The 26,827-nt window shown below is 40.2% G+C and overlaps 3 protein-coding genes across 3 annotated transcripts in view; 2 read left to right on the top strand and 1 right to left on the bottom strand.

Annotated features, from left to right (window-relative positions):
• The first annotated feature begins 1,413 nt into the window (after nucleotides 1–1,413).
• Nucleotides 1,414–6,332, top strand: EEF1AKMT3 (EEF1A lysine methyltransferase 3). The gene is made up of 3 exons (XM_026714761.2): nucleotides 1,414–1,655; nucleotides 3,733–3,844; nucleotides 5,277–6,332. The coding sequence occupies exons 1-3, from the start codon at nucleotides 1,473–1,475 to the stop codon at nucleotides 5,660–5,662; spliced, it is 681 nt and encodes a 226-aa protein (XP_026570546.1). The 5' UTR covers nucleotides 1,414–1,472; the 3' UTR covers nucleotides 5,663–6,332.
• Nucleotides 6,333–8,328: 1,996 nt separating this feature from the next.
• TSFM (Ts translation elongation factor, mitochondrial) lies at nucleotides 8,329–17,511 on the top strand. Its single transcript, XM_026714775.2, has 6 exons — nucleotides 8,329–8,475; nucleotides 10,544–10,687; nucleotides 12,422–12,550; nucleotides 13,718–13,840; nucleotides 16,279–16,363; nucleotides 16,849–17,511. Exons 1-6 carry the CDS (start codon nucleotides 8,380–8,382, stop codon nucleotides 17,265–17,267), a joined length of 996 nt encoding a protein of 331 aa, XP_026570560.2. The 5' UTR covers nucleotides 8,329–8,379; the 3' UTR covers nucleotides 17,268–17,511.
• Nucleotides 17,512–18,598: 1,087 nt separating this feature from the next.
• AVIL (advillin) overlaps nucleotides 18,599–26,827 on the bottom strand; it is a 45,657-nt gene continuing 37,428 nt past the window's right edge. The window contains exons 17-20 of the mRNA XM_026714715.2: nucleotides 22,641–22,829; nucleotides 21,289–21,357; nucleotides 20,023–20,133; nucleotides 18,599–19,160 (exon numbers count right to left, since the gene is read on the bottom strand). Of these exons, the coding sequence (XP_026570500.2) occupies nucleotides 19,047–19,160; nucleotides 20,023–20,133; nucleotides 21,289–21,357; nucleotides 22,641–22,829 (483 nt within the window). The 3' untranslated portion in view covers nucleotides 18,599–19,046. The remainder of the gene's footprint in view (nucleotides 19,161–20,022; nucleotides 20,134–21,288; nucleotides 21,358–22,640; nucleotides 22,830–26,827) is intronic.

Here is a 26,827-nt window from a genome sequence, read left to right as displayed (position 1 = left end):
CGAGTAGAGGAGTAGAGAACTCTTCTCGTGAAATATTTCTGGACTTTCTCGACTGTATTAATATCCGCTGTGTAATGCAGATTCCAGACTGATGAGCTGTATTCAAGTATAGGTCTAGCAAATGTTTTGTATGCTCTAGTTAGTAGTGTGATATTACCAGAGAAAAAGCTACACAGGATTAGGTTAACAACTCTTAATGCCTTTTTGGCTATGTAGTTACAGTGGGTTCTAGCACTTAGATCATTAGAGGTGAGTACTCCAAGGTCCTTGACATAGCTGGGGTCATCAACAAGGTCTGGATTATTTAGCTTGTATTTTATATTCTGATTTTTTTTGCCGATGTGTAAGACAGAGCATTTGTTTTTTGAGATTTGAAGTTGCCATTTGTTTGACCATTCTGATACATAGTCAAGGTCTTTTTGAAGGGTAGTATTGTCAGTGGTATTGAATAGCTTTACATCATCAGCGAACAGAACGCAGTTGCTCTTAATATGATCACAGAGGTCATTTATGTGAAGTATAAAGAGAGTTGGTCCTAGAACGTTGCCTTGGGGGACACCACTGTTGACAGGTACAGGATTTGATAGGGTGTGCCCTATTTTGACCATTTGTTGCCTGTTTGACAGGAATGCATCTATCCAGTTATGCAGGTGTCCGGAGATGCCATAAGATTTTAGTTTTAGGAGTAGTTTGTTGTGCACCACCGAATCAAAGGCTTTACAGAAGTCTATGTAAATAGCGTCAATTGCTTTGCCCTGATTGAGTTGTGTAGTCCATGTTTTTGCAGTATAAGAGTTGCAGATTACAGAATAATTTTTTTCTGAAACCAAATTGTTAGAGAGTCGGTTGTTTGTCTCTAAGTGGAGGATATGGACGTTCTAGAAGTAAATGTTATTGTTCCAGGGGAAAATGAATGCAGTGTTGCATTCTGAATAATGACTTCCTTGGTTTCAATAGCAGGGTGATTTACTTTGAACTCACTTGTTAAGATAATCGTAAGAAGGAAAAGTTATAGGGGTCAAGATTCTTTACCCCCTGCCTGCTACCAACGTGTGAAAATGGTTTCCTCATTAGAGACAACAGCGTTCTATGTAACGTGTTCTTGATTCAGTATTCTGCATTAACAGAATGGCCAGACCAGATGATCTTCGTTCCCATCTAATATTCGTCTGCGGTTTTTTGTTTTTGTTTTTGGCCCGGATCTGATAGTCCTGAGATTAAATCTTTGGGACGTCTAAGGAACACCTGTGACCTGTCGCTCATTCCCAGCGGAACCAAAGTAAACACCCGCCACCAAAACAAATCACGTGGAGAAACTGAGCAAGATTAAGCTCCTCCCCCTTTCCCCGTGCGATCCAATAGCTATTAGCCCCTCTGTCCCTCCTGTCCAATCAGAATGGGGTACGCCAGCTGTTCCCGGATCCTTCTGGGCTACCCTGCCCACCACAGCTCCCTAAGAAAAACTTGGAAAGATGGCGGCGCTGGTGCTCGCAGGCGACGTGGAAGTGGGTTTAGAGTCGGTGTTTCCGCAGGAACTGGAGTTGTTTGCTGATGCTTTTCCTGTGCAGACCCGGTATCGGCTCTGTGGGCAAGAGCTGAGCATCACGCAGTACCACGGGGCGCGGCTGGGAGTAGCTGCTCCGGTCTGGGAGGCGGTGAGCGCAAGTCCCGCCTGGGACGGTCGAGATTGAAGGGTCCTTGGTGCTCTCTGAGCTTGGTTGCAAGAGAGCACCAAGGATCCCTCATTTCAACCCTGAGCTACAAAATATTCTCCTCCTTTAATGGTCGACATGGTTATGCCAGTAACTGGCACTGCTGGTTCAGTCAGATTCTTTATGCATGTATCAGTAATTGGCAGAACAAAGAAAGTTTGAGCAGTTTAAAGTCTTAACAATTTATGATCGTTCCCAGGATTGTTGATTTAACAAAAGCACCAGTAACGCCTTAACAACAAAGAAATATGAATATTTAAAGCTTTTGTGTGCCTGTTTCATTATAGTAAATACATGGAGTGATCTGGTTTCAAAGGGGGACTGTGGGGATTTGGCACCCCTACGTGCACATATTTAACTCTCTTTGGCACCTATTTTTCTCAGTTGGCTTAGCTTTGAAGCTGGGTTGGTTGCACAGCATTAATACAAGGAAAATATAAATTACACAAAAGAAACAAGGAATGAACATAATTGGACCAGTTTCTTTAGGGGCTACTTAATGTACTTTGGTATATCATTTGCCTCATTTCTCTGCATATTTAGATCTGTGTCTTCTAACTAATACAATATAATACGTGTGCTTGGCATGTGATAATCCAGAACAATTTAATATACTTGTGCAAGTATTTTCATAACACTATTTGAGACTTCAAACCAAATAAACTTTAAAACATAAATCAAAGAAAAAGTCAAAATGCTAAACTAATGTGAATCAACACAGTCCATTATAATGAATAAGTCAAGCCTTGCTATCAAGTTTGCTTAACTTTTTAATGTATTCATATCCTAATGGTCATATTAGCATATCTGAATAAGCATATCACTATTTTGAAAGCCTTAAGGATAAAGGGTATCTCAGAAAAAAATGCATCATGGGTGTTTGCAGGGGGGAACACAATGGAGAGAGAAGTTGAAAAGTATAGCAATGTCATGACACAAATCCAGTGAGTTACATATATGGATCTAATGTCAAAGTTCACAGACAAAAGAGTGATGTTTACACCTTGGCATAAATTTATACATGCTGCCATTTTTCATTATCATGGTTACTTGCAGACAGTCGGGTACCTAGGGATAAGCAGAGATAAAATGCCAAAGGGAGGAAATAGTGTCTTCTTTGGATAAATAGCAAGGCCAGGATGAATATATGAAAGAGGAGGCAATTGAATAAGAACAATAAGAGAGAGGGCTAGAGGAAGATATTGTACATAAATTTGTACAAGGTATATTTAGTTATAAGGAACACATCAAGTATAGACTAATTACTCATTCGGAAAAATGTAAATATCGGGGAATCATAACTTTTCCTTTCAAGAAAAAAAAATCTAGAAAAAGGTCAATCCAATATATAATATTTGGTGGTAAATAGCTGGATCTTCCTGGATTTGTTACATTCTAGGTATGAACTCTGATTAGATCACTTGAGATGAAGGAGCACCTAGAAGAGTCACAAGAAATATGGATGAACAAAGACACCAAGTCCCTCTAGGCCAGTGTTGAATGGAGGTCTGGGTGGAATAGACCTGGGGTATCCAGCCTTGGCAGTTTTAAGATGTGTGGACTTCAAATTCCACAACCCCCAGCCAGCACCCCTGAATTAGGCTAAGACCCTTTCTCATCCAGCATTCTGTATTGTACAGGGGCCGCCCAGATGTGCCTGAAAAAGTCCTCCCATTTTCCAATTGGCAGCACCACCATTAGGGTTTCAGTTGTTCTGGGAAAACATTGTTTCTCAGAAATTTGACAGAGAAATAAATTTTGCAAGTAATAATAACTTGCTGATGTGTGAGAAACCAGGGTGATGAAATAGAATAGATTTACATAAAAAAAATTGAATGCAAAGTAACTCAAAACAATTGCTAAAACATTGCCTGCTTAGAAACAAAAACTTAGTAGAGTAGAAAACATGGTGCCTGCATCAAAAGAAATCTGTGAAGCAAAAATAATTCATATATTTGGACTATATATTCATTTTTTTAATTTTTCATTCTAAAATGTTAATCCGTCATCTGTTTTTAAGGCTCTAGCTCTCTGTGAATATTTTGAAGCAAAGAAGGTGAATTTTCAGGGCAAGACAGTGATAGAGCTTGGTGCTGGGACAGGTGTTGTTGGGATCCTCGCATCGCTTCTTGGTATGTTGAATTAACTGCAGACAAAGAGAGGGAAGATAATCCTCAACTTACAACCCCAATTGACCCCTGAGTTTCTGTTGCTAAGCAAGATAGTTAAGTGAGTTTTGCCCCATTTTACAACTTTTTTCCCACAGTTGTTAAGTGAATCACTACAGTTTTTAAGTTAGTAGCAATAGCACTTACGACTTGTATACTTCCCCGTTGTGGTTTGCAGCACTCTCTGTGTGGTTTACAATGTCAGCATATAGCCCCCCAACAATCTGGGTCATCATTTTACTGACCTTGGAAGGATGGAAGGCTGAGTCAACCTTGAGCCAATCAGGATCAAACTCCAGGCTGTGGGGAGAGTTAGCCTGCAATATTACATTCTAACCACTGTGCCACCAGCACTCACTAAGTAAGTAACACGGTTGCTAAGTGAATCTGGCTTCCCCATTGACTTTGCCAGAAGGTCACAAAATGTATGACTCTGGGACACTGCAACCGCATGTCAGAAATACATGCAGTTGCCAAGTGTCCCAAATTTGATCACATGAAGATGCTGCAATGGTTGTAAGTGTGAAATATGATCATGTCACTTTTTTCAGCGCCGTTGTAACGTTGAAAGTCACTAAAGGATTGGTTGTAAGTTGAGGGCTTAACCTGTATTAATTAAACTTTGGATGTTGTAATGCAGGTGAAGGTTTCATGGGGACAGATTATGAGTCATTGTGATCTACAGTATAATGTGTTAAAAGCTTACAGGTAGCGCTCAACTTAAGACCACAATTGAGCCCAAAATTTTTGTAGCTAAGTGAAACGGTCATTAAGTGAATTTTGCCCCATTTTACGACCTTCCTTGCCACAGCTGTTATGTGAATCACTGCAGTTGTTAAGTTAGTAACATGGTTCTCACCTGAATCTGGCATCCCCATTGACTTTCCTCGTCAGAAAGTCGCAACAGGTGATCACATGACCTCAGGACACTGCAACCCTCATAAATATGAGTCAGCTGCCAAAGTATCTGAATTTTGATCACGTGACCATGGTGATGTTGTAAGTATGAAAGACGGCCCTAAGTCACCTTTTTCAGTGCCATTGTAACTTTGAAGATTGCTAAATGAACTGTTGTTTAATGCGAGGATTATCTGTACTTCTTTTTTTTTAAATTACATTTATATGCCATCCCATCTCACGGTTTCTTGTTGGTATATTGTTATGCATAGAACTATTGAATTCAACATGAAGTTTTATGATGATATTTGTATTCCCTTTTTTTATGCAGAACAAAGGTTCTGCATGTGTCAAGAGAGCAGATGGATCTCAAGGCTGCGCTTTCTGACTTATTATTGTTTTTAAGCATAGCTGGAGATAATTTGGTTAGTTGTGGATAATACCTGTGGTCTAAATCCTTGAAAGCTTTTTGTTGTTCAGAGTTCCCTTTCTTTTTTAGGAGGCCATGTAACCATCACAGATCTTCCCGTGGCCTTGAAGCAGATAGAGGAGAATGTCCATCGGAATTTGCCTGCGCAATGCATCGCCCGAACCAGGGTTTGTGCCCTATCATGGGGTCTGGACCACAAGGACTTTCCTCAAAATTATGACCTCATCCTGGGTGCAGATATTGTCTATCTCAAGGACACTTACCCACTCCTGATACGGACTCTCCAGCATGTATGCGGTGCTCAATCTATTATCTATCTCTCTTCAAAAATGAGAGAGGAACATAGTACAGCACTGTTTTTTGAGACTCTGCTCCCTATGTACTTCACCACAAAACTCACCTTTAGGAATGAGACCGAGAATATTAACATCTACAAAGTGACCAGCAAGAGTTAAATTGGTTCAAGGCTATCTTTGGTCTTAAACAGTGGAATATTCATTTTCCGTTTTTTTTAAAACGAAAACAAACACACTGATTTGAGAATTCAGCGTGGAGTGAACTTGGTATCTCTCACTAATTTCTGTAAGAACAGATCTGCAAACCTTGCAAGGAAGAATCCTGTCTGAAGAAACAGCAGCGGTCCTAACAAGTATGTATTGCCAGTGGGGATTTAATATGAGGCAGCCATTCTCTCTATGTCTTCATCCTCTTTTCCTGAAGAAACCATGAGAGGAATCTGAAGTTACTACATCTTTAGGAGTGTGTATTTTCTAGGAGTGCTATGGCTTTCAGGAATGTCTCATTTTGTTCTTTTTTGCAGGAATGTTTGGAAGTGGCTGTCTGAGGCAACAAATGGTTTGTGTACATAAGACAGAACGCAGTAGTTCTAATGGTGAACAGAGGTAGACTCTGCTGCACTTAGGAAAGTTTATTCATTGATTTGAATTGCATGTCTGCCCTTTGACATTTGCTCCAGGGTGAGAAAAACAGCAAGTTAAAAATATACTCTGATGCACATCACAGTTGGGGCAACATATATATCCACATCAGAGTCAGAGCATCTGAATCTCAGGTGATATGCTGTTTGATCGGGTTGAATAAAGATACATTTTGTAGGTCCCCTAAGATGGTACTGTTGAATGAAAAGGATTCAGAACTTGTCCTCAAATAATTGGAAACAAGTGATCCCACAAATAATCTAGACCCTGAGTCATGCAGCATGACAACCAGCATCTTGAATTGATGGAGAAATCTACTGGGAGCTTATGCAGCTCTCCCAGTTGTAATTACTCAGATGTAGCAAGGCAGTCCATACTTATTGCTGCTGCATTCTGGTTCAGTGGTAGGCTTCGTGTGATTTTCAAAGCCAACTCCATAGAGCACATTGCACTAGTGCAAATACAAGGTGATCAAAGCATGAATAACTATCCTAAGGGCCTCCTGGTCCAGGTACGGTTGCAAATGATGCACAAGATGTATTTGTTCAAAGGCTCTTTTTTTATCCTTAAGCAGAAGTTGAGAGCCTAGGAGAAATTGCAGAATTGCACACCAATTGTGTCTGGGGCAGTGCAACCCCATCCAGAACCAGCGATGGAAAATCCCCAGATTTGGGGTGGGGGTGAGGGTCTAAACTCCATAGCTACTTAAGTTTTATTAAGATTGAGCCTAAGCTTGTTTTTCCCCATTTGGGCCCCCATAGCCTGCAGATCCTGAGGTAGAAGCTCAATAGCATCACTTGGTTTGTCAAGAGTCAAACTATCATCAACCATCAGCACACTAATGACATTTGACCTTGTGCTATCAGATAACTTCACCCTTGCCTAGCAGGTTCATGTAACTGTTAAATAGGAGTGGGGAAAGCCAAGAACTCTGGATGTTGTAAAGTGGGACCTGAGAGACCCAAGGAAGGTTAAGATCGATACACTACTTCTATCCCAGTCCTGCTAGAGGTGATCCACAAGTATGATTAATGCCATCTCACTATTACACCTAGGGGAGAACCCCAAAATTAAAATTACCTCCAAAGCTGCAGCTTAAGATACTTCCCCAACAGACAAATTGTCCGGTGTTGTTGGATTTAGCGACTGGTTCTAGAGTAGAGAGTTTTTTCCCCCTATGACTAAAATCCTGATTTTGCTCTTCATCCTCTTCCAGCAACATTTTATCATTTAATTTCTAGAAGGCCCTTTGAAAATCACAGCTCTCTGGAATCAAGCCATATAGAATTCTGGGAGTTGAAGTCCACAAGTCTTAAAGTTGCCAAGTTTGGAAACTTCTGCCATATAGGCACAATGTGATCCAAAGCTGTCACACTCTCAATCCAAAGTGGCAATTAAGGCCTCAGTTAAATCACTAATCAGAATCTCAGAAACAAACTCAAGTTCCCTCTGAAATCCACAAGGTTCCATAAAACTGTCCTAAGAATGATGTGGAATTCAAGTGTTGGTTCTTGCTTAAAAGTAGAAACTCAAGAATGTACCAGCTAGGCAAAGTGAAACATTTAATATATGCATTAAAACCCATGGTGCCTTTTCTCATTTTGAGATGTTTTTGTGTCTTCCTCTTTACGATAACTTATACAAAGTGGAATGTGATGTTTATATGTGCAATGAACACTGCGCACTTGTATTTTTAACGCTATACTGTTCCATTCATTTAGGAATCAAGGCTTCGGTCGAATTTGTATATATCTTTAAAAGATGCTTAGTGATATATATGCACTTTGTAAATAGATTCTGCATTGCATATCAAAGTACAGCTGCAACTACTCTATTCTCGCTGCATTGCATGGAAGATATATCCCAGGGTATGTGGCTCCTTGAGATCATTTGTCAACTGCCGATCTAAAATAAAATAAATAATTAAACTAAAATAAGTTTTATTTACGTTACTTGATCTCCTTCAATTATTATACTGCAAATGCTAGATCGCTAAGTATTTGCATCATTAAATAGTATTCAAGTCCATCTTAAAAGCTGCCGAGTTCGGATGGAAAAACCGATCTAAACCCAGCACCGCGCGGGCCTAACTCCCTTTGCCTCTCTACGGTTCAAGCGGCGTCTCGCTTCAACCAATGAAACGCCTAGGAGGGTTACAGCGAATCAGCGCCGAGGGAAGGGAGGGTCTGCTCTGCGCGCTAAAGAAGCCGAGTCTCCCTTGTCGCAGCGGGTGGATGACGTCTAATTTTCGCGTCCTCGACATGCTGCGCGTTTCGGGGCTGGGGTGGACTCTGGTCTCCTTGCAAGCGAAGGGCGCCCTGGTGCCGCAGGTGAGACGGGCGCCTGCCTGGAGGTGATGCTTGAGCCAGTTTACCTGCAATGGTTCTGCTTGCGGCCTGTTTCCATCCAGGTCACCAAGACTGGAGCAGGTTCCCACGTTTCTTTTTATAGGAGTCCCGCAGGCTCCTCTTTGCCTTTAAAACAAATTCAAATTTCATTTTATTTTTTTAATTTCCAAAGGCTATAGTTAAATCTAGAATGAATCTTCTGTTCATCTTTGTATAGAATGGCAGAATATAAATTATAGTTTGGTGTAGTGGTTTTTAAGACACCAAGTTAGAAAGCGATAGGCTGTGAGTTTTAGTCCCCCCATGTTTGGATACAAAGCCAGCTGGATGATTTGGGCCCAGTCCGTCCCCCCCCCCCTCCAGCTCCAGGGACAATGCAAACCACTTCCGAAAACTCCTACCAAGAAAACCGCAGGAACTTGTTTAGTCAGTCACTCGGAATCAAGGCTGACAGGAAGCACAATAAGTCAATTCAGTGTCTCACTAATGGGGATTAGTTGAAATTGGAAGATCTAATTCATGTCCTCATCATCTCAAGGGTGGACTTCTTCCATGGGATTTAGGTAGGGCTGCCGTTGAGAATTACTTGGAAACTGCAGTCGGTGCAAAATGATCAACAATTTACTGGCAACTAAGAGCTGCTACAGTCGCATGACATCAATTCTATGCTGCATTGTCTTATGGGTACAATTCAAAATGTTAGTTTTAACCTGTAAAACCTTGAAGAACTTGAGTCTCAGGTTTCTCTGGACCATCTTCTTCAAATTGAATCTGCCCACAAATGAAGGAAAATATATGTGTCCTAGGATAAAGTTGCAGAATCCAGTGTGGGTCGGTCACTGGGACCAGAGGTTTAGTAGAGGAAGAGTAAACCTCTGGTCCCGTCGGCCAACCCAGATTGGATCTTCAGTCTTTCCACTCCTTGTGAACAGCAAGAAAGAGGAGCTGCCTCTCTGCTGGGTTGCAGGCAGTTCTTTTCAACAGTTGCTTTTACTGGAGAAAACTTCCCCTCCAAAAGTGCAAATGGTCCATATCATGTCATTCTTTAGAAAAGTAGTAAAAACTATATTTTTGAAAAGGAGCTTTGGAGGTTGATTTGCTTATCTATAGAGTTGAATTGAATTATTTATTGGCCAAGTGTGATTGGACACACAAGGAATTTGTCTTTGGTGCATATGCTCTCAGTGTATATAAAGAAAAAATAAAATACATTCATCGTAAGATACAACACATAGTGATAGTCATAGGTTACTAATAAGCAATCAAATCATACTAAGAAAACAAAACAATATAAATTGTAAAGATACAAGCAACACGGTTATAGTCATAAGTGGGAAGAGATAGGTACTGGGAAGGATGAGAAGAGTAATAGTAATACAGTTTTAACAAATAATTTGACAGTGTTGTGGGAATTAGTTTAGCAGAGTGATGGCATGGGGTAGGACTGTCCTTGTGTCTAGTTGTTCTGGTATGCAGTACCCTATAGCGTCTTGAGGGTAGAAGTTGAAACAATTTATATCCAGGATGTGAGGGGTCTGTAGATATTTTCACAGTTCTCTTTTTGACTCTTGCATTACACAGGTGCTCAGTGAAAAATGCAGGTCCTCAATGCAGTATACAGGTCCTCTACAAGGAAAGGCTAATCAAAGTTGGATGTTTTATAATGGAATTGTGTGCTACAGTTTTTAACTTATGAAATACATTGTGATTTTGTAGGTGTTGTATTTTGTACTGTAAACTTCCTAGAGTAGTTTATTACAACTCTACAAACACAATAAAGAATATAAATTTGTTCCCATACTCCAAGCTTCAGATGGTTGGGAAAAACTGAAGTTTTTTCCATGCTTCCGAAGGCAGTTTGGCACTATGGACTACATTTCTTCAGCATCTGAGAAGAGAGATGCATCTCTTTTCTGTAGGTTCTCACCAGATCAAAAGACAGCCTTGGCTACAGGTGAATTGGTACCTGCACAGTCTCTTTGGGAATATGCCTTCCCTAGCAGAACCTTGTCAAACCTTTTCATTTTATTTGTTGTTTTTCCCCATTCAGCAATGGCATTTGCCTCGTTTCCTTCATCCTGGCATTCCTGTCCTGGCAGCAAAGGAAGCACTGATGAAACTTAGGAAGAAAACTGGCTATTCCTTTGTAAACTGCAAGAAAGCCTTGGAAAAATATGATGATAATATTGAAGAAGTAAGAATAATTTCTGTGTGTGTATGATATTGTAATCCATATCTTTCATTTTCTCATTCTTTCTCCCTGAACATGCTGCTTCAAAAAAATTTCTTGTCTTAAAATCTGAGGTACAATTTTGTCTTAAAGCAGCAGTCTTGTGCTTGCTGATAAAACAGTAAATCCTATTGACATTAAAGAATTTAGGCTGGAGTAAATATAATTAAATTTTTACTGACTCTTGTTTCTTCTTACCTTGTGCATTCATACATACTTTCATAGGCAAACATAATAGAATTCTTTATTGGCCAAGTATGATTGAACACACAAGGAATTCGTCTTTGGTGCATATGCTCTCAGTCTACATAAAAATAAAAGATATTCATAAGGTACAACACTTAATGATAGTCAAAAAAGCAATCAAATCATACTAGGAAACAGTCAATATAGATTGTAGGATACAAGCAACAAAGTTACACTCATACAGTCACAAGTGGGAGGAGATGGGTGATAGGAATGTTGAGAAGCGTAATAGTAATGCAGGCTCAGTAAATAGTTTGACAGCATTGAGGGAATTATTTGTTTAGCAGAGTGATGGCTTTCGGGGAAAACCTGTTCTTGTGTCTAGTTCTGGTGTGCAGTGCTCTATAGCGTTGTTTTGAGGGAAGGAGTTGAAACAGGTTATGTCCGAGATGTGAGGAGTCTGTAAATATTTTCACTGCCCTCTTTTTGACTCGTGCAGTGTATAGGTCCTCAACGGAAGGCAGATTGGTAGTAATTGTTTTTTTCTGCAGTTCTAATTATAAAAATCACATTTTTGGTGTTGCCTTTTCTATGCAAACCTTTATACAGTTAAAGAGTAAACAGGAAGGGAAGTGCTCAGATATGGAACCACCCACTGCTATTCCTACTACTCTGAAAATCCATACATGGGAAAAAACTGGAATGTGACTGTGGAACTTTTCAGTGATTTTCTTTCTACTTACAAAATATCTTTGCAATAGGGACATGTTCAGAGCTATTCACTTTTGTAGGAGTATAATGGGAAAATATATTTGTTTTTAATCTAATATCCCCTCAATTAAACAATGTCCCTGGGGGATATTGGAAGTGGGCATTCTTTGTTTCTTGAAAATTATTCCTGCCAATATTTATATATCCCTCAGTGCCCTATTTACATGAGCCCTTTAACATGTGTCTATCTCTAGATCAGAATAGGTGGTAATTCCCTTGTGAGATGTTTGATGGTTTAATTTATCTTATTTTCTCTGAATTTGCTTCTGGATTATATATCTTTTTCTCTCTATATATAAGTAGTCCTCAATTTACGACCACAATTGAGCCCAAAATTTATGTTGCTAAATGAGAAAGTTGTTAAGTGAGTTTTGCCCCATTTTATGACTTTCCTCGCCACATTTGCTAAGTCATTCACTGCAATGGTTAAATTAATACCATGTTTTTTAAGTAAATCTGATTTCCCCAGTGACTTTGCTTGTCGGAAAGTTGCAAAAGGTAATCCCACGATCACCAGACGTAAATCTGAATCAGTTGCCAAACTCCTGAATTTTGATCATGTAACCATGGTCATGCTGCAACGGTCATGTGAAAACAAGTCATAAGTCATAATTTTTTCAACGCCATTGTAACTTTGAACAGTCATTAAACGAACTGTTGTAAGTCGAGGACTACATGTGTATGGGTGAATAGATGGGCGAATGATTAGATTATCTCTCATGCTGGGATTTGTCTTCAAAGGCTGAAATGTGGTTGCATGAACAAGCACAGAAGGAGGGATGGAGCAAAGCGTTGAAACTTCAAGGGCGGAAGGCCAAAGAAGGTCTAATAGGACTGCTTCACGAGGGAAGCTCAGCCGTAATGGTAGAGGTAAGTCTTTCCTTTGACCTGATGGATGAAGACCTTGTCCAGGCACTGAGGCCAGAAAGTTTACAATGATGGCATGGGGTGGTTGGATGATTTTATCAGGGCCTCAGTGCAGTTTACTGCTTGAAATGGCTTTATTGAATTGTATTTTTGTGTTGTTCACTGCTTGTCAAACTTAAAATTACTGCTTCTAAAATTCTAAAATGGCCTATTTCAAATTCACAGTGGCATAATTTGAATTTGAAACAGGTCTCTGCACCACTGCTCTCTGACCCCAGGCAGCCGGACTAGTGATCAGGGATAGCGAGAGAGTCAAAGACAAAGAGAGACAAACGTTTGCATTATAGTTTGCTGTAATTCCTAAAAGCCTCTCTGGGTATAGGTTTGGAAGCAAGTGCTCTCCTTAAAAAGCCACTTTATGGTGTAACACTGTAAACATAAATACTTGCTTTTGAGACTGCTGAGGCAATGCAGGAAATATTCCTGGCTTTTCCCAGATTCAAATATCAGGAAATCTAATTTATCTAAATCATAGGTCAGTTCACTGGTCATAGGTTTTTAAACACATGGTGTGCTTAACTTCCTTGGGTTTTCCCCTTTTATTTTATTGTTTTTGTTCAGCAATACTGGCATTGAATAAAATGATATGGTGCTGGGATCCTGCTTTTTTGTAATAGGATGCTGCTCAGAGTCTGCGTCAAAGATAAAGAGATAGCTGCAACCGTTTGGCAACCATTTTCATTTTCTCTTAGTCTTGTGGGGGACAACAGGCAATGGAGCTACTAATAATCCTATTAGCAGCCATTTTACATCCAGTTCTCAATAGACAAGCACAAACCTTACAATGGTGGGACTATCTTTAGAAGTAGATCCAGACAATAACTAACTAGTAGTATTGAACACACAGTAAACAGAGAGCTATTTTGGACATTAAAATAGCATTTAACAATTACTTTGCATGTGCTATGTTTAGCTTTGATTCATTGTAGTTTTAGAATACAGGATATTCTAAGGAAGAGAGAAGAATGTCAGATTTCTAAAAATTTAGGATCTCACTTTCAGCCAGCTTGACTTTGGGAAAGTCTGTGTGTCTAGCTAGCTCTGTTTTAACCTCTTTAGTAATATAACTGCTGGTGAGCTATTTCTAAGTTATCCATGCTTTTCTGACAGGTAAACTGTGAGACGGATTTTGTGGCCCAAAATGTTAAATTTCAACAGCTGGTTCAGCAAGTAGCTATTGGAACAATGATTCACCATAAGGAGACCATAGACCAGTCAAACACGTATGCTAAGGTAAGAATGATATAAACACATGTATGTGGACCTCAAAACTATCTGGTAATTTTGAAGAAATGATACTAATATTTCAAAGCACTGCATTTAAATGTTCTTGCTGGTTGGTTCTTTAGGAGCACCTTCAAACAAAACTTTAGTTGGGCAACTAAAAATGTAGATGTCAAAGGGAGCTTTTTAGGTGGAGGCTGGCTAGCGTGGCACATAAGACTTAGTCTAAGAAACTAGTGCATTGCTGATCAGAAACAGGTATGTATTTTGAAATAATAGAAAACAGGTATGTATTCCAAGTGATACTATCCTCAGAAACACCTGCAGAAATGCAATGATTCTTTGGCATTAAGTTCTTCAGAAGAAAAATGCAGTGTTGCAGCAAAATTGCCTCGTGGCCCATACCTTGCATCTATTAAGTAAATGAATGAAATTTATTTATTTACTATTTCATATATTCCTATATTGTGAGAAAACCTCAAGTAATCTAGGCCATTTCCTTGTTCAGGATCTTTTTAGCCTGAATCCACCATTCTCTGTTTGTTTGTTTGTTTCCAGGCTAGAAAATGTTCCATTCTTACGGTGGATAAAACTCTCCAGAAAACATAGGAGCTTTATGCTTCAGGACAGGGATGGCTCAGGGTTTTTTTTTCATGGCAGGAGTCCATTGTTGACATCTTTTGGTGGGGTGATGGGCCAACGATGCAAAATAAACAGAATTTGTATATCAATCGGTCTGGGGTTTTTGTTCTATTTTGGGACGTGGAGTTGTGGTTTTTTTCTTTTTGAGTTGTGTGGAAAGTAGCTCAAAACACAGATTTCAAGTGCTGCTTACCTTAAAGTGCTATAAAACATGCCACCAATTATGACTACTGTCAAATCCAGCAGTGAAACCAAAGAGACTTCTCATAGGCTACACAACCTTCTGTGTCTGTAGGTTCCTTACCTTTGCTATAGAAAAAAGTACTGTTGAAATAGTGGAGCTGCAGAGCATTCTTTCTTGGATTCCCAGCGTCGTTTTGCATCTCTTTAGATACTGGTTGCTAAGCATATGCAAGAGAGAAACCGGTGTGATTTTAAAAGATAATTAGTTATAGTATATAAACAAAGCTATAGTGCTCATTTTCCTTGCAGCTTTTTCCTTTTGGGGGCATAATTATACTATATCCCGTGTTTGTGTTACTCTTCTGTAAAACCTACAATATTCAAGCAGTAGCCAGGAAGCATTTTTAGCATCTCTTTGTTGAGAGCACAGGTTTTGCACACAAACCTTCCCGCATAATGCAGCTTTTTGCAGGCAAGGATTCGGCAATAGATCAGGTATCCCAATTCCACAAGTCCTGTGTTAATGTTCCTTTGGAAAAAACGCTATGCAGTGAGATGGAGATCAGCACTTGGGCTATAAATGCAGCCTCAGTCCTGTTGTACGACATAGAAACCTTCCCCTCAAAAAAAAAAAAAAACACTTCAATTGAGGCAGAGGCCCTGCCTGGTACATATAGTCAGCCCAGCATCACTCTCGATAGTGAAATGCGGGGCATGTACGTTTAGTATGCATGTAGGTAAGACTCAAGGTCTCCGATGTATGATTTTGGCCTCTTCGCAAGCTTATTTTTGTAATGAGCTTATTTTCTCATTTTTTAAAATAAGAGTTAGAAGTTGCCAGGAAAGATACAGAGTTTACGCGCATCATCTGTTCAGTGAAGCTAAAGAATATCTAGCAGCACGTGTCAAAGGCTCTGGAAATTGCCGCCACTTTTGACAGTGGTTAATGACCATCTTGTATTTTTATTGGATGCCCTGTTCCCGTCTCCATCAGAAACTGGGCTAGGACGAAGGAGGCTTCCTCAGTAATTCTGTTGCGCGTTGCCTTCCAAGAACAGCACCTATAAGTCAATTAGGCCTTTTGTCAAGTGCTTGTCCACCAGTGTTGTTGTACTTATGTGTGTTTTAAATATGTGTTTAAATTTTATTTACTTTTTTTTTATTGATTCTACTGTTTAACTTGGTTGTAACCCATCACTACCTTAGCTAGATAGCAGATGGTCTTCTAAAAAAATTAAATACATTTTAACTTAAATAACTTTTAAAAACTGGTAGCTGGCAATTTCTGAAGCTTTCTAGATATGATTTGCTGTAAGAGCACAACGGCCCTATTTCTATTAGCGAGTGGCAAATTGGATGAGTTGGATAAAAGAAAAATACTGTAGGAAAATACTGTAGAAACCCTGCCGGGGCATTAGACTACTGCTTCTTGCTGACAATTTGCTGCTGCTATGGTTGGCACCTTTTTCTTCATTCCATTTTTCATTATTCCAAATTCCTTACCACATCAGAAGAAAAGCAATGCCTACAGCCGAGTCGTTAAAAGGAACTAGTCCCTGGATTTACTTAGCAAGGTTTCCATTAAAAATAATTAATTGACACCATGCTTGAATATTTTCTAGCGTTTCTTGAATTCTGATGAGCTTTCTCAACTCAGGACGGGACCAGGCGGATCTTTGCTCACTGACCAACTTGCTCTGGCAATAGGTAAGTGTTTGGTGCCCAGTTAAATAGCCAGCCATGAGCAGAAGGGGGTGGCAGCAATTTTCGGTTTTCATGTACTGTGTTTTACTTTTGAATGGATGGAATTTATGACAGATGGTGGAGAGATGTAGTATTCTATTGATTTATATTCTGCCTGTTCTCCCAAGCGCACAAGGCACGTAATGTAGACTTCTTCTCATTGATTCCTCCACCTACAACATCCCTGGGAGAGGGGAGGTTGGATTGAGAAAGAGTAATTGGCCTAAAGAGACCCAGTCCAGTCTCTGCCATTTGTGGGACATCCAACTCTTAAGCTACTATCGTAATTTTAAAGGGACTCTTCAGATATTCCATCTTACTCATACTGTTGCTTTGCCACCTGTTGGTGAGGCCTGAAACGGTCTCTGCACCTTTATTGGTAAATGCTGTCCTCTCTGCTGCTGCTTCTCCTCCCCTTTTTAATTTTTTTGTTCTCTTTTCTTTTAAAGGGAAGCTAGGTGAGAACATGATTGTTAAGAGGGCAGCCTGCATATCGGTGCCTGAGGATTTCTTCATTGGCTCTTACGTACACGGGTCACCCTCCGAGAGCACCTCGTTGCTTTCTAACATGTTATTTGGCAAATACGGTGCCCTGGTGATCTGCAGTTCCTCGGAGGAAGACCCAAAGTCTGACTTTGCAGAACTGAGCAGAAGACTGGCCCAGCATGTGGTTGGGATGGCCCCTCTCTCTCTGGGCTCTCCGGAAGACGAACCCGGAGATGAATCTGAAACAAAGATGCTTGCCCAGCCATACGTTATGGAGCCAACTATTTCCTTGGGACAATACCTTCAGCCGACTGGTATGTCTGTGTTGGATTTTGTGCGGTTCGAATGTGGAGAAGATCCAGAGTTGTCCGAATCAAGCTAGGCACAAGATTGGTTTGTCAGACTGGGAACGTCAGACTAGCTTGGGCTTGGGAGCGATTCACAGAAGTAGCTGGTAATGGTAATGCCAGTAATGTTACGTCTAAAGCCAAGAATGAAGAACATTGGATGCCTTTCGAAAACGCAGAAGAGGCTTTGGTAGAATGTAACCGACAAAATATGTCAAACAGATGTTAATGTGAACAAATAAAGTACGAGTCCCTTCCGGGATTGTAATGGTAAATTTATGAGGGTTGTGGCTCTGATTCAAGCCTCTGTCATATTGTTTCCATTAGCATTCTGAAGTGACAAATCTGCCTTTATTTTCTGTAAGTGAAATCAGTAGGATTCTTTGAAACTTACTGTCAGCAAACGGCATGTCCCTTTTGCATACCTTTAAAGCTTTTAACCAGAAAGAATAGAATATTTATTTTGCTGAGTAGTTAATAACTCTTGTTATTCTGATTAAAGAAGCGTCTTTATGAAGAAGCAGTAAAATAAATACGGAAAAGGATTCATGAGGGGGAAGGAAGGGGTGGATTTTTCCAAATGCCAGTGACAAGTTGAGGCTGGGACTGACAGGCATCCGGAAGACACCAAACGAGGGAGAATTGTCTGTGATGTAAGTGGCTGAATCATGAGGAACAGAAATTCCCCATACCCCTTGGAAACTTCCTACAGCCCCTTCGCAGAAGAGCATAGGAACAACTATCCTCAGTTGTAATTTGTTAACAATGAAGACCAGAATAGCAACAGCAATAGCACTTAGACTTACATACCACTTCACAGTGCTTGACAGCCCTCTCTAAGCAGTTTACAGAGTCAGCATATGGCCCCTAACAATCTGGGTCCTCATTTTACCCACCTTGGAAGGATGGAAATGGCCGTCTTAACACATGGGCCTGATGTGTAGGGGCCCCACACTAATCTCTTAAGTGTTAACCCTTCAGTGCACCTTGTATCATTTAAATACAGCAACATATTTATTATATTCTGCATTTTTTAATTAATACTAACATGCAAATATATATGTTTACTTTTATTTTTATTCCTGTGAGTAGTTGTCACAGGGGCCCCAGTATACTGCTTTGCCCGGGGCTCACAATGCTGTTAAGATGGCCCTGGTTGGAAGGCTGAGTCAACCGTGAGCTGGACAAGATCGAACTACTAACAGTGGGCTCTAATTAGCCTCCAATATTGCATTCTACCCACCATGGCTCCTAACCAGCATAGTCACTGGGAATCACGGGAGTTGTAATCCAAGAACACCTCAAAGGTCTCCCTTTCACAGTTCCAATATTCCTTGAAAATAGATAAAGGTCAGAGCAAATAATGTACTATTCACATATTTAATGATGATCATCTAACAATACATGTTTCAAAGCAGTAGCCCTGCCAAAAAGCTTGGATTTCCAGGGGGTCAACCCAATTGCTATTTATAGGGTAGATATTTGCCCAAAGCACAGCACCAATTACTAGTGGATCTGCCGAGTTTCAGCAGTTCAATTTACTTCACAAGCAGTGAGTTTTCCGCGAATGGAGGCTCTAACAAGAGAGTGGGTAGTCAATGACAGCGAGGAGAATAAACTTCCTGGACAGCGGCAGCCCTTAATAGATTAAAACAACTTTCTGAATGTACTTAGGCCCAATATGGATAATGCTCTTAAAAGAAAGACAGCTCCTGAAGGAAGCTGCTTCTGGACTTGGCTCCTCCAACACACGAGAAACCCAAGAAGGATGGTTCCTTTTTTGAGTTTGAGAAATGCCATATTTTCTTTTTTTCTCAGAAAAGACCCCTTTCTTTTTTCATATGAAGTTGCTTCCAAGTAGGGAGGGCAGCGAACTTTTCCTGGGGGATTCCAAAGACTCTCATAAAATCATCATCTGACAGGAAATTCTGTGGATCGGGGAAAAACAACAAGAGATGAGTAAGAAGGATGAGGCTGGAGCAGAGTGTAGAAACAATGGGATTTCTCCCAGTTGTGTTAAAATTAGCTTTACAGATCCCACCAGACTCAATTAATCACCCTAATTGCTTTTAAGAGATTTATTTTGATTACAGAAAGAAACCACACTGGATAGTCTATCCTAATGAAACGTAAAGGCTTACCATACTGAACATTATGCACTGAAAAACATAACTTGATGCTGTCATGAGAAACCTTAGCAAACAACTAAAAAAAATTGGAGTAATGATAAAGGAATTAGCACGTGCTGTCCCAGTTATTTAACTGCAGGCTGACTATATAACAGGGAAAAAAATAAGCTTTCAATGAGAGAATTAGGGCTAGAATCCTTCCTGATATACTAATTTTGTAGATGAATAAGATCTGGGGAGATATGCTTGGCGGTGAGTTGCGATTCAAGCTTCTGAAATCCCTATTTTGGGTGTGTGTGTGTGTGTGTGTGTGCATGTGTTTTAGGTCCAGGTTTATCTCTTAATCTGCCATTTATGACTTCAGAAGCCTGGCCTGGCTGTTTATATGGATATTGAACTTTTATGTTTTATATTGTACTTTTTTTTTAATTATATAAAAAAAGAAAGAGAGAAGGCAGGCATATCACCAGGTATAACCCAAAATATTTGGATCTGACTTTGTACAGCCATGAGAATTGGGAATATACTACCTGCAAGTCCAAAATGGTAAATCCTGCCCCTCAGTTCTAAAACAACTCATTTAAGGGATGACTTTATAGAATCTTTGAGGCTAAGTCTGATTACATTTCTCAGCCCGTGGCAAATGCTCGATAGGACTCACCTCCTTCTTAGCAGGATCCACATCTTTGGGCAAGTCCTCCGGGCTGCAAAGCAGAACTTCAAGAGGATAGATTGCACTCTTGCTGCTGCTCAGGGTCTCAAGTCTGTCATCCTAAATAGAGCACAGCAGATTCTTAAAAGCTTGCTGAAAATTTTATCTCCTGGACCAGCCTTCTGGTATCCTCAAAACAAGTGGAACGAAAACTCCCAGGGTTCCCTGCTAGAATGGTTTTCCAAAACATCTGGAGGTTATTGGCAGGACATTCGATAGCAGGGAGACGACATTATGCAGCCCTAGATAACAATAAATGATCAGTGATGCTGGAAATTGTAGCTAAAGTTTATGGAAGGTCACGGGTTCCCCATCCCTCTTCTAGCCTAGTGTTTGCTTATCCTATTGCAAAGATTTAGTCATATCTCATTGTTAAATACCAAATGGCTTAATTTAAAGAGTAAGAATCACTTTTTCTACCATGTGTTCTCACTGTTTTAGGTGTGCGGTGTTTTCTCCTGCTGATTCTCTGCTTTGGGGACAAGTTGTGCCTGACGCAGAGATTAAGCAGAGCAGCTGGTCCCCAGTAAAGGGGTTTGGGAGGAAAAGTAACAATGAACTGTGTAGGATGTTGTGGAAACCCTTCTCTGAAAATAGATCCTTTGGTCTTAACAGGAGCTTTACGTTATTCTATCACTGCCATCATCTTTCAGCAGCACACAAGCTCTGAAATAACTTTTGCACAGGCAATTCAAAAACATGTCATCAATCCAAAGCCGCCTTAACCGAGGAAGCTAAGAGGAGGAGATGGATAGAGGAAGATAAACAAAAGTGCATCAGCACGAGCCCAGTGTGCTACACTGGTTTATAAGGCTGCAGGATGGAGTATGTAGTGGAACCAGAGCTCATAAGCAAATCATGTTTTCACTTTCCAACATTTCCTGTTTGAAGGATCTTAGGAAGCAGATTCCGAGAAAGCCTCTCTATCTGAGGCCATGGAAAGCTACTATAGAAAACACAGGAAATGTATCATCTTAGATCACATGTGTTCCTTTGGTATTATTACTGAATTTTAATGTTTAGTATATTCCCATAATGCCTGGTATCTTTTGGGCACCAGGTTTTAGCAACATCTGAAGGATCACTACATCTCCACCCCTGGGCTTATAGGATCAGTGACTGGATATGACTGAAATACCGCAGTTTCCCATTTCTCTTCCAGCCAATTGCTTAACCATGGGCAGTGGTTCTCCCAGTATAAGCAAACTGACTTACAGCTGCGATTCTGATAACGTCATTGGCATCTCTCAGTTCCTTCTTCAGCTGCTCGTACGTTTTCCCTTCCTACAAAAAACACAAAACCCCATCATTTAGAGAATGATTTCACCATTCAATATGAATGCTGGGAACTGAATTTGTGATATACACATGGAAGAGAGTCACTCTCAGCTGTAAATCTGGGAAGCTGAGAAAACCTGTCTACCAATTTGCACTATACCCTGGTCACACCACACCAGTTCCTTTATATGCCCTTCCTCCCATTAAAAAGAATGGGAAGGAGGAACTTCTGCCCTGGCAGTCCCTTATTATAAGAGTATTGTACTGGAATGATAAGAAGAAGTATATTAACCCTTGGAATGTTCAATATAGCTATCAAATGTTGTATTTGGTTGTGGATTAAATTCTCTTTCAACATTAAACGGAGAAATTCTGTATTCAGCTAACAAAATTTGGACCTACAGGTAGTTTCTAATACTAATAATACTCTGAGGGAGATGCACAGTTCTTAAATATGATAAATGAATAGATAAATAAATATTTGCAACACTAAATATCCAAATACACAAAATATGTGTTTTATTCATTTTAAAAAGTCATATGCTGATGGCTTCAAATCAAATATTCCTGTTGTGGTCTGCTGGCGGCTTGCGGAGCTGGCAGCAGAGTCGGACAGTGGGGAGGAATATGGGTCAGTCCTGGAGTCTGGGGAAGGTTCAGATGAGGGATCTGCATCTGACAAAGAGATGGGGCCAGGGCCATCTGAGAGTTATATGCGGACTCTGGAGCCTCCAGAATCTGACATCAGCGAGGCAGAGGAACAGGGGGAGCGTATTCCCAGTGCGCACTTGCGCAGAGTTGCCAGAAGGCAAGAACAATTAAGACAAAAGGGGCGACTTGGGAGCAAGGCTTGGAGGTGATTGCCCCTCCCATAAGCATAAAGGAGGAAGAAAGGGACATGAGCCTTTGCAGGAAGCAACTTTGTTCATCCTGGTTGGTTTAAAATCTGAAGCTTTGTGTCGACTTTGTGTTCCGTTTGGCCTTGTACAGCTAATTGGCAATTTAATCGTTGGCAGCATTTCAAGGGAGATAAAGGTGGATGCTTATCAGCCTTATCCCAAAAGACTGTGGCAAACTTCTGTTGGACTATTCATAAACTGTTTGGGACTCAATATCGGCTGTGAATGCATATAAATCACAGACGTTGAAATAAAAAAAATGGTTTTGGGGAACAGCGTGTGATTGTTACTGTCTCAGGAAGCCTTGGTCAGAACAATTCCAAGGCTGAGGTCATAATCCTCAGAAAATAAGAAACTATGTGTTTTAGATATACTGTAGTTTTCACTTACGCTCCATTTGTTAGGATCCCAAGCCAGGAACCAGCCAGTGAAGTTGGGCGGTTCAAAACCTTGCTTAATCACTAGGATGGGAGTATCAACCTCCCGCCCACTAGGGTGGGTTTGCAGATATGCCTGAGCAGTTGCCAGTGCCTCTTTCTTCTCAACTTCGTTGGCTTCTTTGCCAACCCATATGAACACCTGAGGAGGGTGAAAGGGGAGAAGACGAGCAGCAGTTTTCAGGTAACTTGAGCAAAAGACGAAACTTTTAGATTGGAAATGGTAAAACAAGACTGAAACAAGACTCTTGCGCTGAAACAAGACTCTAACTAGACGTGAGTTTTAAAATCTGTTGAGTTTTACGACTAGTGCTGTAGGAAGAGTTTACAGTAGTCCATTGTAGTAAAAAAAAAGAAGAAGAATCTGGTAACATCTCTTCTAACTAACACATTTTATTAAAAGGCACAAAAGGGAGCACAAGAGTCATCAAACTATATGTACCAACAACTACTCCCAAAACAAAACAAAAAAACAGATTGCCCATAACAATAAGGAAACTTCAATCCAAAAAGAGATCACTCTGGCGGAAAAACAAATCTGGTCACGTTGCCAATTTCAAAAGCCGATACAAAAATTTATGCCACCAAATAAAGACCGAATGCACCAATTATCACATTAAACAAGAGGAAAACCTTCTAAGCACCAATTCCACCGATGCTTTTTACAATTTTGTAAACAACAAACTAAAAGATTCAAGGTCCATCCCACCCCTGATAGGACCTAATGGTAAAGACTACAACGACGACACCATTAAAGCCAACATCTTTAACACATTTTTGGCTCAGTATTTGTAAACAGCAATGGATCATGCCCAGCATTTCCTAGCCGAACCACAGATAACTACAGTGATCTAATACATATCGATTTTACAGAAGACAATGTTGAAAAAGCACTACGCAATCTAAAACCATCCCTATCTATTGGACCGGATGGAATACATGCCTATTTCTTAAAAAAGTTATCCACTGCCATAGCCAAACCTCTAAGCATAATCTTTGAAAAATCTTTCAGGACCAGTTCCTTGCCTAACCTATGGTCACAAGCCACAGTCATCCCCATCTTCAAAAAGGGAGACCCTTGCCTAGTTGAAAATTACAGACCAATCTCCTTATGCTGCGTCACCTGTAAAGTCATGGAATCAATTATTAACCAATCCATCATCCTCCACTTAGAGACAAACAACCTACTCTCCAATAAACAATTTGGTTTCAGAAAAAAACTATCCTGTAATCTGCAACTCTTACACTGCAAAAACATATGGACTACACAACTTGATCAGGGCAAAACAATAGATGCAATCTACATAGACTTCTGTAAAGCCTTTGATTCAGTGGTACATGACAAACTACTACTAAAAATAAAATCCTATGGTATCTCTGGACAACTGCATAACTGGATAGAAGCATTCCTGTCAAACAGACAACAAATGGTCAAAATTGGGAGTGTCCTATCAAATTCTGTACCTGTCAATAGTGGTGTCCCACAAGGCAGTGTTCTAGGACCAACTCTCTTCATACTCTACATAAATGACCTCTGTGATCATATTAAGAGCAACTGCGTTCTTTTCGCTGATGATGTAAAGCTGTTCAATACCACAGACAATACTGCTACCCTTCAAAAGATCTTGACTGTGTATCAGAATGGTCAAACAAATGGCAACTTCAAATCTCAACAAATAAATGCTGTCTTACATATTGGCAAAAAAAATCCGAAAATAAAATACAAGCTGAATAGTCAAGATCTTGTTGATGATCCAAGCTCGTAAAGGACCTTGGAATACTCACCTCTAATGATCTAAGTGCTAGTGCCCACTGCAACTACATAGCCAAAAAGGCATTAAGAGTTGTTAACCTAATCTTACGTAGCTTTTCTCTGGTAATATCACACTACTAACTAGAGCATACAAAACATTTGCTAGACCAATACTCGAATACAGCTCATCAGTCTGGAACCCACATTACGTATCTGATATTAGCACAATTGAGAAAATCCAGAAATATTTCACAAGAAGAGTTCTCCACTCCTCTACTCGTTGTAGAATACCTTATGCCACCAGACTTGAAATTCTAGAACTAGAAAACCTTGAATTACGCCGTCTTCGGTCTGATTTAAGCATGGTATATAAAATCATACATTGCAATGTCCTACCTGTCAATGAATACTTCAGCTTCAACCATAACAACACAAGAGCACACAACAGATACAAACTCAAGGTTAACCGCACCAAGCTTGATTGCAGGAAATACGACTTCAGCAACAGAGTGGTCAATGTCTGGAATACTCTACCCGACTCTGTAGTTTCTTCCCCAAACCCCAAAAACTTTAACCTTAGACTGTCTACTATTGACCTCACCCCTTTCCTAAGAGGTCTGTAGGGGGCGTGCATAAGCGCACCAATGTGCCTACCGTCCCTGTCCTATTGTTTCTTTTATTTTTCTTTCATTTTTCTTATATGTACTCATTTCATGTATTCATAATTATGTATACACTTTTACTTATTATCTCGTAAACAATTGACAAATAAATAAAATAAAAAATAAAAAATAAATGTGGATACACTAACAGCATTTAAATTAGGAAGTGGTGAGGTTGGTGATATAAACATATGAGACCAATTCCTAGTATTGTATCAATTACCAATTGTGTTAAAATCCCATTGTGTTTGTTGAAACATTGAAATAAATCTCAAAGTGACCCTTTGGATAAATAGCACAATTGAGTGAGAGTTTGCTGAACCCACACACATAAAATGGATTCAGGCTATTTTTTCCCTCCCTTCCTCACCTTATTCCCGTTTAAGTCCCACATCTATCTAGCTACCCCATGTTGAGATTGGAGGAAAATCTGAAGGGGCCACAAGTTTCCTCATTCCCATCCATAAAAATACTTTCCCCAAGTTTAATATTTTTCCAGTCAGTTGTTCAAATTTAGCTGAAGGGCCATCAGTTTTGAACTCTCGTGAAAGGATATGTTGGCCTTCTCTTAAACCTAGGGAGCAGGGCCATATCATATCATTCAAATTCATTTCCAAAGAAACTGTTCTAGAATGTGGAGATACAAGCCTAGCACAATTCTTTGAAACAACATTTTTTCCTTTTCTGAATCATTCATTCATTCTCTGACAGAGGTGGCATTCAGCAGGTTCTGACCAGTTCTGGAGAACCAGTGGCAGAAATTTTGAGTAGTTCAGAGAACCAGCAAATACCACCTCTGTCTGGCCCCTGCCCCTCATCTTTTCTCTGCCTCCTGCATCCCAGCTGATCGGCTGGGTCTTCTTTTGTTGCCCTGCACAGGAGAACGGAGCTGGAAAGCAGGTTAGTGGGGTGGGGAATGGGGAATTTACAGTATCCTTCCCCTGTCATGCCCACCAAGCCACGCCCACCAAGCCATGCCCGCAGAACTGGTAGTAAAAAAAAATTGAATCCCATCACTGTTCCCTGAAGTGAGATGGGTGGCATATACATTTAATAAATAAATAAAAATAAAATTATGTGGCAGATGCTGACGGCCACTACAAGGAAAGATATGGAGGCTTTAAAGAATCACAAGCAGGGACTATCTTTGCCCTACTGCTTGCTTCAAAACCTAGTTTGCATTGACTGTACAGAAATTTCCATACGATGTCAGACTGCAGGTAGTCCTGGACTTACGATCACAATTCAGCCCAAAGTGTCTGTTGCTAAGTGAGACCGTTGTTAAGTGAGTTTTGCCCCATTTTTATGACCTTCCTTGCCACAGTTGTGAAGTGACTCACTATAGCTGTTAAATTAGTCACACGGTTGTTAAGCGAACCTGGCTTCCCCATTGACTTTGCTGGTCAGAAGGTCACAAAAGGAGATCATGCAACCCTGAGACATTGCAACCATCACAAATGCAAGCCAGTGGCCAAATGTTGTGCATTGACAACCAACATTTGATTGATTGATTGAAATTTTGATCATGTGACCATGGGGATACTACAATGGTTGTTAGTGTGAAAACTGCTCATAAGTCACTTTTATCAGTGCTGTTGTAACTTTGAATGGTCACTAAATGAAAAGTTTAAAGTCAAATATAGGAGCTCCACCTTTCTTCCTAGAGTCTATCAGCTGCTCTTGTACAACTTTAGAAGCACAGAACTACAGTGACAGCTATACCCT

Source organism: Pseudonaja textilis, chromosome 2, assembly GCF_049901715.1.
Source record: "Pseudonaja textilis isolate UNSWEBS1 chromosome 2, rPseTex1.2, whole genome shotgun sequence".
Lineage (NCBI taxonomy): Eukaryota > Metazoa > Chordata > Lepidosauria > Squamata > Elapidae > Pseudonaja > Pseudonaja textilis.
This window is presented reverse-complemented; position numbering and strand designations above follow the sequence as displayed.

Excerpts from the sequence above, each read along its gene's own strand:
- EEF1AKMT3 (XM_026714761.2), top strand. The coding sequence starts at position 1,473 with ATGGCGGCGCTGGTGCTCGCAGGCGACGTGGAAGTGGGTTTAGAGTCG. Across the intron at positions 1,656-3,732 it reads CTGCTCCGGTCTGGGAGGCG|GCTCTAGCTCTCTGTGAATA; the intron begins GTGAGCGCAAGT and ends TCTGTTTTTAAG. Across the intron at positions 3,845-5,276 it reads GATCCTCGCATCGCTTCTTG|GAGGCCATGTAACCATCACA; the intron begins GTATGTTGAATT and ends TTTCTTTTTTAG.
- TSFM (XM_026714775.2), top strand. The coding sequence starts at position 8,380 with ATGACGTCTAATTTTCGCGTCCTCGACATGCTGCGCGTTTCGGGGCTG. Across the intron at positions 8,476-10,543 it reads AGGGCGCCCTGGTGCCGCAG|CAATGGCATTTGCCTCGTTT; the intron begins GTGAGACGGGCG and ends TTCCCCATTCAG. Across the intron at positions 13,841-16,278 it reads AGTCAAACACGTATGCTAAG|CGTTTCTTGAATTCTGATGA; the intron begins GTAAGAATGATA and ends AATATTTTCTAG.